The sequence below is a fragment of the Rhea americana genome, unplaced genomic scaffold, assembly GCF_003343005.1.
Source record: "Rhea americana isolate MKP2758 unplaced genomic scaffold, rheAme1 scaffold_9, whole genome shotgun sequence".
NCBI classification, from domain to species: domain Eukaryota; kingdom Metazoa; phylum Chordata; class Aves; order Rheiformes; family Rheidae; genus Rhea; species Rhea americana.
Window position 1 is genome coordinate 6,837,316 of NW_028187088.1, and position 12,164 is coordinate 6,849,479.

The window sequence follows — 12,164 nt, forward strand, 5'->3', positions numbered from 1 at the left end:
ACACTCGTTAACTTCTCAAATCTCTGGAGAATTGTGGTTTTAAGGGAACCCAGGAGGAAAAGACAAATTTGGAAACCCATTTATCCAGCTCACTAGAATTGAGACATTATGGTTTGCATTCTTCCCCCACTCCCCAAAATACCAAATTTCCATCATCACAGCTCTCTGAATAAACGAACATTTTGTTACTGGATGCAGGAAGAAAGAAACCACATGCCTGTTAGGGACACAGAGAGGAGGAGTGGAATATGTGCTTGGGAGCGTGTTTATTTGACTGGATTGCAGACGGTCAACCGAGGAACATGCAGATCATATATTTTTAAGCATTTCATAATGTCTTATTATTAATTCCAGCCAAAACCACCAAGACCAAAATTATCTGAAATTGGTGCTTGTGTGTCCTGACCCCAAACCCAACAATGGTTGCATAAAAAAAATCTGTTTTCCTCTCAGGTTTATTTATTTTTTTTAATCAATTAGAAGGCAGTGCTCTTTAGAGTCTATGGAGAAGACAGGTCTCCACAGCTAACAAATTGAAATGTGGTACTGGGTAAATTTTACTTCCAGGAAACCAAAATGTTGAAGTCCTTGAAAGAGGGAGGCTGTAAGCAGAGAGCTCTTCTAAAGGAAGGAGCTTTTATTGAACCTGTCACTTGTCATTAAACACTCCATATTTTACCTTAGCCTGATATTTTCATTAGAGCCTAAAGACCCTTTTCATCTGTGAATGAAAGCATTCCCTTCAGCCTTGTGCTGTATATGGGGAAAGACTCTCTAAAAATGAGCCCACCCAAATGGGATAATTATGTTCACAAAAGCAGGAAAGGCACTAGGGAAAATCAAGTAATATTAATATTGTGATAACTTCTACATTTCAACGCTGAGTGTTACATGCCACTTCAATCTTAAATTCTTAAATTCTTAGACATTTGTTAATGTCTGTTTTTATCTCATAAATACTTGTGTAAAATTATATTGAAAGTAACACTCCAACTGAAGAAAACAGTGCAGAATACAACACAAGTGGAAAAAAACATATAATATTGTACAAAAATGTATGTTTGTCTCTAACTGGAGAAACCGAATGACAAGAGGTAATGACAAAAAAAATGTATACTTTGACACCTCTGTTCTCAATTTTAGTTTCCCTATTAGACTGCCAATCTACAATAAAATAACATTGTAGAAAAACATATTCAATTAATTTGGCTTCTTCAGAAGAGAAAATCAGTTATTTCTTCAAGTTTCTAGATAAAAGTTGGCTTTTTTTAGAATGAAATTAAAAAACTAAAAATATTTACAGGAAAACTATGGTAACTATGCAATTCATAGTTTTATATCTGTGATATCTCAAAAGTCCAAATACTCGGTAATAAAGAATTTGATAGTATGTTTTAAGGACAGCTACACATTCTTAAACAACTCTGACATAAAGCAGCACTATTCCTTAACCTGTCACTGAGCAACAAATACCTCACTACTGCCACTACTTTTGTACAATTGTTGAAATATCAGAAACTGGTGTGTGAATCTTTACAAGAATCAGCTTCCAAACTTCAACAGTTATAATAGGACTTAAAGCTATCAGTAACCAGAATATTATTGTCTGTTACTACGTGCAACTGTGCAAACATATTACCTAACTTACTGTTTCTAAAAAAATAAATGAGCAATTTTAATATGCTAATAGGATCTGAGAGAGAACAAATTTCAGACTTCCTCCAATACATTCTGTTTGCATAAGAGAAAGGAAAACTGAAGAGGGAAAGAGGAACGGTGGGAAAAAAAAGGCAAGTAAAGAAAACTATACCTTTTTAAATCTAAAAAAAGGAGAAAAAGATGATCTTGTACAATGATATCATTTGATAAATATAGCATGTACAAAATTGCATGTCAGATGTCAATTACTGCTTTTTTTCCAACTTAAAAGTCATATTTCTACAAACACAGATTATAAATTTTAGAAATTTTAAAAGAAGTTTCATTAATACAAGGAGTATTGTGTTATTTGAACTTGAGGTGCCACATAACTAGAATCTTGTGGATTGTTGTAGCATTACAGCCACAAAACCCATGAGCAGATGTAGAACTCCCACATCCCAGTATTTTATAAAGATCTATAGCTATGAAATCATTTTGTACACTTACAACTTAACCATTTCAGTGCACTGTATATGTAAGACTGGAACTGAGGGGGGAAACCACAAAATAGTGCATCTATGAGCATTCCACATGGACACATGTTTCTGTGGTCCTTTTGAAAGTTCTTAAAAGGGCTGAAACTCTCCCACTGGAATTCTACAGAATAGGGTAAGGAAGTATCTATTTAAATTAAGAAGGGGATTTGTCTTTTCTAGCGAACTATTAGGATTTTTTCTACGTCTTTACTGTAGTTGTAGTATCAAATATAGCTAGTAACCGGAACCAGGATTTAAGCTAGGATAGTAAAAGAAAATACCTATGGAAATGTTTGTTCTGTTAAGATTTCAAAAAATAATTTTAGAAGACCTCCATGTTTGTTTTCACTAGTCAAAAAGAAAGTTATTTTTTGTAAAATAAAGAAATCACAGGCAAAATATCCTTTTTCTTGTCTCTTAGCATCATGATATCTTTGCTTTATGTCATAGCTGTATTTTAACATAACTATGACAGCACTTGATAACTTACYGCTTGATAAAACATCTACATCTCATAAACAGAAATATTTCACTTGGTTTAAAACTGGTGTTTTTCATTTACCTACATAAATATGAGGGAATAAGTTAGCTCTGTGGGGCAGCAACATATTATGTTTTCAAAAATAAAGCAAAATATATAAGGGAATAGTGAGAATACCCAGAACTCATGAGGCAGAGTGGGGTTTTATTGTCAAACAATGGTGAGTAAACACAGAAAATCTATGATCCTCCAGTTACCCCATAATCATTTCAATGTACTATAAGAATACTTACTGATATAGGCTTGGTTATCTTTCATTTACTGAAGAAAAGGTAGTGATATAAGGTAAAACCAGCTGGGAAAATACACAAAACAGCTAAAGAAAAAGGCTGTTAGAATAGCAGTGAAGAAAAAAATGCCATGCTAATCTCAATGACTATATGATAAAATTATCTCAATGATTCATTTTTTCTTATTACAAAAATGGAGCAAACTACAAAGGAAACTGAGGGGCCACTATCCTTGAAGCATTCACCTTTTAAACAAACAGTAACAAATCGTATGTAACAGCTACGAAAATAAATCAGGAGGTACTCCAKAGAGTGAGGCAGCCAAAACTGACTGATTGACCATATCCCTTTAACTTGGTTCTCATGTTACCTGAAGCTGTTGGGAGCTGTCATTGAGATTATCCTCTCTTCTCCTGGCCTCCTCCAGCATCTGTGCACTCTTCTTTTTCTCCACTTGCTCTTTGTGCTTCAGATTTGCTACTTTCTTATTTTGATCTTTAACTTGCCTGTAAAAGAAAAGAAAACTCAGACTGCAGTGCAAGGGATACCTCCAATCAATGCCAGGGTTTGGGATTTGGACTTTCTTGCAGTAGTCCACAGACAGGCCAAACGTAAATGTTATCCTCAATTGTCAATACAACATCAAGAATACTTCATTTCGCTTATCACTAGCAATCTACATATGGAAATTTCTACAGCAACATCCTTAAAAATGATTATTTAGTATAAACTGATAATCAAAGGACACACCTGCTCTCTTACAACTAGGTGGTATGCGTTACATGGAAATCTTTTCTCTGTTCGTACACATACGCACATACAAAAAAAATATGTAATAGGCTATTTTGCTTTGAATATTACCCAATGTAATGTAAGGCATGTAGGAGGATTAAAAATAAAAATAATCAAACACATCTTGAATGTAGAGGACTATCTAAAAGATCTAGGTAATCCATTTACAGAAGTAAAATAGCTCTTTGCAACCTCAAATGCTACTTATTTACTAGATATTTTGAGGGATTTCCGACACTTTCCTTCTRTAGAAACAAGCAGGACAGAACAAGTAAGAACAAACTATTTCAGAAAGTGTGCATAATTTCCTTTTCACTTGCATCTACGAATTATTTTTGATGATCCTGGCAACTAACATCGCCTACAGACAGGGTTTGGCCTTTCTGGGCATTAAGACACACGGAGTATTGAATCTAATTACAGACCCTTTAATCTCAACCTCCTGACCACAGAGAACTTAAGTCTAAACTTCTAGTCCAATCAAAACAAAACAGGCTAGCCTTGCTTCCTCAGCCCTTTTCTCCATAATTATACCTGGAGYTTGGACTTTGGAATAAAAGACAGATTCTTTGGTTGCAAGATTTCCCTCAAACATCATGCACGTAGTAGAGACAGCTCTTTAATTTACTGTTGAGAAGGCAGAATGATATACCAGCTTCCTATCTGGTATGTTATCCACACAGAGATGGAAGAATGTTCCTTCTGTCTTTCAGAAACACTTTTAGAAGAGATCACAAACAACTCTGCTTTAAAATTTTCTTCAAAACTCGTAACAAAAGTGTTATCAAGAACATATCTCATTGCAATATATATGCTCAAGTAGTCTGGTTTTTGCAATATAAGCCAATTGGAGCTGGGAAAATTGCAAAGATAACAGTTTTTCCTTGGTGCTGCACAAACTCTATTACTGAGAAGAAGTGTTGATGACCTCCAGAGGCTCTCTTCCATATTTCTATATAAAGGAATATCCTTTTCTGATGGTGTCAAAAAATTACTGGCGTATTTAACTACCTTTTCCAAGAGTTACAGCTGATTTGATTCAGGATGCTTTTTCGACATAACTAGTGTAATTGTTAAGTTGTTCTAACCCCACGCTGCATATTGGTAATGGGCGCATTGCCCAGTTTGAAAGCAGACTTGCTCAGTGATTAAACAACTTATTTGAAACATGTTGGTGTTAGCTCAACTTGTACAATACACCGTTCTACCTGTACTATAAAACAAACATAGAAAGCACACCTAYGTTAATGCAGAAAATGAAAATATGTAAGTTCAACACATTCAGTTCCCCACAAGCATTCCGGTTCTACTTCTAAATGAAAATTAGGGAAATGAATTAATTTTGATGAACTTGCAAACCTAGATTTACCAACTGGCAAATTAATCCGTGTTACTATAATTCATTGCTTAGATTAGAGACAACAATATTAATAAAGCCACAACTTTGACCAAAATATAAAGTAGATCATCTTCTTTATGGTCTGAAATTTCTTCAAATAAAATGTGTAATTTGGAGAAAGGAGAGGTTATAAGGATTTGTGCTACACTGTCTACCTCCTATGCTCTGAACCAAGATAAATGTTTTTTTTAATATATTAGCTAAATATTTGGAGATAAAGTCATGCTTTCCTAAAGAAATTTAAAAGACGGAACTCTAAGAATTACCTAGTGCTTATAATACTCAGATCAATGTTTACAATTCTCATACAGTTAGGAAACCTGAATTCTTGTGCAGTATACAATGACTACTCTGTATCTTTGATGCTGAAAAGCAAAAGAAGTTGGATAATAAACATTTCAAATGATTTGTATCTACAGCATTACCTACATTTGTTCTGATGCTTAAATATCATATAAACTGAAAAGCTCATGTGAATCTTGATGTCCATAAAGGCTAAATCTAAATCTAAAAGGCTTGCAGTCATTTGACACATGAAAACACATTCCAGTTTATCCCACTGCCCACAGTACCACATCTTACTTTTACAATATTTCAAACATATAATCACATGTAAACCTTTAGCACATACAAGCCTTCAACCTTTGAACTTTTGCATCATGAAAGTTTTGTGGAAACCAATGTTTATAGAATCGTCTTTCTGCCCTGTCAGATGAGTTTCAAAGCCAGAGTTGGAAAATCATGCTTGTGTGTGTGTGTATGYATGTGTGCACATGTGTGTGCATAGACACATACATATATGCATATACACGTATACATAACTTTTTTAATACCAACAGATCTTAAAAGCTTGCTTAACAGGAATCACCCAAATCACTACTTAACAGGACAAATCTGCTGATAATTGTGAACATTCAGATACTCCAGTGATGAATGTCATAGAATGATTTCATCTTCACCACTAAACAGTATCCAGAATGAGAGCAAACACTGAACTGGGAAAATAAGATAAAATATAGAATGCACGCTTCTTAACTGAGCACATTACAACTGATATATCTTACAAGGAGACGGTCAAGAGAAAAATACAGATATGTCATAATATATGTGCACAAGAAAGCTAATTAAGATTGCAAAAACAAACAAACAAACAAACAAACAAAAAAAAAAAAACACCTCTGGAATTTCCTCAGTTTGAGAGTTTGATCTTGTAACCTTAACAATGTTGTTTTACTGTTTTTGAATACAGCTGTGCATATATAGCACATAACTTTGTCAAAGAGACAGTTAGGTTTTAAAGAAACCCTAAAGAAATCCTGTAGTTTTATTAGAACTGAAATAATCGCACAAGATTAAAAATAACAAAAAAAAATTAATTACATTGATGGTAACTGCTTAGAGGTTTTTGAATATTTTCTAATAATCATTATTGGTAGTATGTACTGAATAAAAACAAACTTGCAGTGTGCAAGTAGAATGATCGTTATAAAATAATGACCATGTGTATTTCTCTGAGAAATACAGAGCATTAATTATTACCAGATATTCCTACTAAAACATTTTTATATTGGACTACAAAGAGAAAATAATGCTTATGATTCTAACATACACCTGAAAGCCAGTTCATTTTCAACGAGGTAATTATTTAAAGCAAGAAGTCACAGGAACCAACAGAAATAATAACAAAACCACCACCAACAAAATTACTTCATCACAGAAGACATTAGTTTTCAGAGCCACCCTCAAATCAAAACATAAAAAATTTTCTAGTCAAATATAAAAAAGCAAAATCTAAAGAGAATGTTTACTATCTTGTATTTCAGGGAAAAATACCAGTCTTTTTGGAAAAAATTATTTTATTTTTTTAATAGCAAAATGGCTTCCATTGCTAGACCAAATTTTCAGAACATGACATCTTTGAGATACAACTCCTAAAAAAATTAGGCATTCAAGAGTGAAAAATCTTTTCAGTGTTTATAATCTTTCTCCGTTTAGCAATATGTCATGACATGTACTGGTAGAATGGAATACATTAGAGAAAATCAAGTAGAATCAAAATCAAGTTTCTAATTAAAGAAGAAACTAGATACTAAAGATGACTATTAACTTTTATGACATTAGCCTTTTTATTTCAATGAAAGATACAATTACATTGCTTAAAGAAACCTTTCCACTCCTCTATCAAATTCTTGAATTTTCAGGGATGAGGTATAGCTGAACACGATGGAGACTAAATTAAGATAATCACAGTAAGCAAGAAAAGCTTTCAAATGACAGGGCTTCAGATTTTTAAATAATTCTAATAAGGGRAGAAGAATCCAAACAATAGAAATCAACAGACCATCAAGTGTTCTTAAAAGAAATAGAAAGAGAATTGATCTAATTCACTTTATTACCTGCAAGCCCTTTGGAAGATTTTTCCTCCCTATTAAGATTAATTGCTTTATAGTCCCTATTACTTATTAAGGCTTAAAAGGAATTAATTTATTCAGTGCTAAAGAGAATATTTTTTGCATTTTAATATTAATCTCATTATATTTTACTGTAATGCGTATCACCATATTTAGCTGTTAATTTTTAACATGAAAATTCACATAAGGAAAAGTGACATAAGCTATTATCCTCCTCTGGCTATCTTTTCTGAGGTAATTTAAATTAGAATGTTCTTGTAAAATAAAAGGTGATAAAATGTCAACTGAAAATACGCAGAATTTAATTTGAATTTTATAATTACATTTTAATATGCTTTTTTTTCCACAGTTATGTGCCTAAACCACAAGAATATTTTTATAATACCCCAGGCAGAGGTATACATCTACAACATATTCATTGCAAAATACAACAGTCCAGCCACCACGAGAAGCTCTCCTCCACGATAAAATATATACACATATACTATATTTCACTAAGGAATACAYGCACCAGAAAAATATACACAGATCTTGTGCACTGCAGTAAAAAGAGCTTGTTTTATTCATCCGACTTAGGCCCTTGGAAAATAATCATGTGTTAAAAAGTAGACACAGTGCCAGTCAGCCATGTCAGAGGGCTGGTGTGCAGCTAGAGCCTTCACCGGTGTAGCATTACCACCACCCACAGGACAACCCGCCGCTGCTGCAGCTACTAAGCCTCAAGGACAGATGCAACTACGTTTGCTTTAAAGCATTTGCTTTAAAGCATACTTTGCTCCTCAGCGCAAGTTAAATTGACGCAATACATACACAGTTCATGAAACACTACTGCAAAAACTGCAAAGAAAATTGTATGCAACGAAGCARTGAATTGTTACCTTAGTTTAAAATTGCAAATCCGCATTGCATTATGCGATGCTAGATTTTATAATACACTGTATCATCCAGCAAGACCTCAAAGCACTTTGTAGTCCTGAGAGACACGGAGAAATACATTTATTCACTTGTGGAATGAAATAGAGCAGCCATCTGAAAGCGTATAACACTAAGAACAGTTCAGGTCAGAGAACAAAACACACCATAAACAGAAAAAAATCTAGAAGGAAATGCTGGTAGGCAGAAAACACTGAACTAAGTTGCCCAGTGTTTTATTAGTAGTCTTGTTCATTAACTATTAGATGAGTTAAAAAAAATGAAGTTATATCACCTTATTCCCGTGAAAAATCAACACTGGCACAATAGGATGCAAGGAATCTGAGCTGGATTGATTTAAAACCATCCTGGAGGAAAATATCAAACTTACTGAATCGTCACCACCACCTGCTCATTTTTTAGGTCTCCACCACCAAATATTTTAGCTGGCCGTAACCTTTACCTTAACTCATGAATTATAAAGATCAAAAGCACAGTGACACTGTTGAGATTTTAATTTTTGTATTGTTGGTATACCAAAGAAAACATTTACATTTTGAAAAGCATAACAGAAAGAAGCCAAAGAGGAATCATTTCCAATATATGCTCCTTAATATTCAAAATAAAGGAAAATCCTTTTTGAAAAGGTTTTGCTCTAGCTTCTAGTTCAAAACTTGCTTTGCCTTAACAGTGGCTAATCACCCAGCCACTGAGAATAATGGCAGCATTTGAAAGCCTAATTGTTTAATCTCAAGAAAGAAGAGAGTGAGGAAAGAAAGCTAAATTAGTGATGTAGTTGGTCCTGCTTCCTAGGACTGGCCACATAACACGGTCCTATCACGACAACTGGGCATCATATTGATAGTCAAAACAAAGTCACCAAAGGCTGCATAGACCAAGTTCCCTGCCTCACTCACTGAAAAACTAGGATCAGGGAAATAGTTTATTGCTAAGGATCTATAAGGAATTTGTATGGCTGATGCTTTCATTCCTCCACTGCGAATAGAAGACAAAACTTCAGAAGCATCAATCATTTCAGGAATAAAAAGCCAACAGAAAAGACGGCCATGGGATTTTCCTAGCCTTTTGCCCATTTGTGCATCCAGGAACAGTCACTCTGGATATTAACTTTTTTTTTTTTTTTTTTTTTCCTGGGCTCTGTCTGCCTGGCAATCTCAGCATCTTCAGTAGTTTTACACTATCCTTTAACATTTCAAGAAGATTAAAAAACGGCACATGGTTTAAGTGACCTACTAAAAGAAACAATAATTTCATAATGCTTTTCAAATCACTTAGTCTAACCTCATAATGTCCATTCCACTTTGTGCCTGAGCTAACAAACAGTCAAAACTCTTTCAATGAGCTGCTTTGGTTGAGATGGACAGCTGGCAAACTCAAGCATTCAATTAGCACTTCTCCTCATGAGTCTCTCCTCCCACAACCTATCATCATTTTGTTACACTGTTTGTCACTGTTCTGCAACATTTCTATGACAAGGTAACGTATGCCAATGAAAACATTAACAGATCCTGAAAATTTAACTGGCCTCCTGCATATGAGTCAAGAAGTCCCAGAGGGGCTTTCAGAGATGGGGAGAGTGGACTTCATTTCCTGAAGCCTAGGAAACTCAGACTTTTAAAACAAAGTGTCTGTTCAGAGCAGCACTGGAAGGAGCAAGCGATGAACATTAGAAAGGCTAGGGGAAAACCAGCCTGCCTCAAATTTTAGGAACAGTAGCTTAACAATGTCTGAATCAGCAGGTGCAGAAGCCAAAAACTAGAAGTAGATCACAACTTCACACTGGTCTTTTTTTTCTTCCACAACCATCTAACGGGAAGATACAAGAAAGTGGAGCACATGGCAAATGAATCAGATACAAGTTAGAAACTAATACAAACACAAATGTAGCCTAAAAATTCCTATAATTTAAAACTTCCTTAGAAAGAAACCCATCACCTGACATGTTTACAAAGCCTAAAGTTTATAGATAATACATTTCAAGTACTGATGTGGGAAAGCTATTAATGTTATGTGATATGTTTTATGAGAGGATATTACCAATTCCTACCCAGTAAGAGAAACCACCCTGCAATACATACAATCTGTACTAACATACTATCCTGAAACATAAATTTATTAGGAGTAACTAAATGCATGCAAACTCAGGTCCAAGATTTTTTGAGGTAAAATGGGTGTCAACAGTCAAATATAATATCATCCCATATTCGGCCACACAATACCTAATTAAAGATAATATAATTGGTTTGGGGCATTTTTTTCATCTTCTTGTATTAAACTCTGACTTGTACAGTCCAGCAGAAGACCTAGAAATGTTATCAAAACTACAAATATCAAATGTGAATGCTACAGCTGCTTCCCCTGTGAAATACGATTACTTGGAATGATCTGATAAACTGTAAAGTGATCAGTAGGGAACACACATTTATGGAAAAAATCTTCCTCCTGATGAAGTGAAGTGAGACACAGCATCAGCTGTATTTAGCGCAAGGTACCTAATAAATATACCATCAGGAAGAGAAGCTTTACTAAAGATGGGAAGCTTATATGTCTCATGTATATTCTAAAGCACTATCAAACTAATCTATTTCAGGAATAACAGACATTCTTCAGTCCCCCAATCAAATGAAAACAAAGAATAAAACAGGCTATTCTCCAGTCATGAAGCAGTTCCCATATTACACACAAATACTGGTGAAGTCAAATGTTATCTTAGTAGTTTCAAAATAATTGGGGGAAAAAGAAAAAAGTGCCTTAACAAAGTGGCTAAAATTGAGGGATTAGCAGCAGGAACATACAGAGATTCTTTGTTCTAGCACAATAAGTCCATGTCAAACTAAGCAAATCAAAGATTCACTTTTAGACAAGGCCAGATACAACCTGCTAAAACAAAACACTCTAAAAGCTTCAGTTAAAGCTTTACAGCACCACATGTTTTGACTAATCTATAATTCCAGCTTTGTAGATATAATCCCCTGCATCTATCCATGCACCCTACTATTATACTTCAAAATTAATGTGCAGCTTCCCAACTGTTTAAACGCTCAGCATCTACTTAGCAGGAAACAAGTTTTGTGATGAAAATAATGAAAAATTACCAAATTTCATAATTGATGTGTAATTCAGAATCAGGTTTCATAGATTAAATATCAAACTAATTATACATCAAGTTCTATAATTATTTTGAAAGCTGATGGCAATTCAACTAAAAAAGAAATATTTAACCTTAAACCTTGTAATTTTAAGCTTTTTTGAAGCTAAGAATGTTAAAAATATAAACTCAAGGTGAACCCTGAAATAAAGCTGTAAGATAGCAATATGGCTGTTCCTTTATTAAGAAAAATAGTAAGAATTTATGGACCTTAGTAACAACATTCAGTAGTTCAACAAATAAGTTTGTTTTGTTGTATTTTTCTTCTGCTTTTGTTCATTGAGTAAACAGCTGCAAAGCCAAAAATGACATTAGTGAAATGGTTGACTAGGCCTCAGCGTGGATTCCTTCTCCCTGCAACATGCTGAGTTAGTTGAATTTGGCCCTAACGGTGTGGGCAGAACTCCCAAAGGTGCTGTTCTTTCTACCTTTAACGCCAGTGCATGAGCCAACTAGCCTGTGAACGGATCACACACAGCCAGTTACTCACTGTTTCAGAGACCTGCATGCTTTGGCTGAAAAAAGTATTTTAT

General features: G+C 34.4%; 1 protein-coding gene across 2 annotated transcripts in view; it reads right to left on the reverse strand.

The window, feature by feature from the left end:
• The window catches only part of ERC1 (ELKS/RAB6-interacting/CAST family member 1), a 292,972-nt gene that overhangs the window by 142,969 nt on the left and 137,839 nt on the right, over positions 1–12,164 (reverse strand). For both annotated transcript variants that reach the window (XM_085324014.1, XM_085324013.1), the window contains one exon: positions 3,319–3,454. In XM_085324014.1, the coding sequence (XP_085180140.1) occupies positions 3,319–3,454 (136 nt within the window). The remainder of the gene's footprint in view (positions 1–3,318; positions 3,455–12,164) is intronic.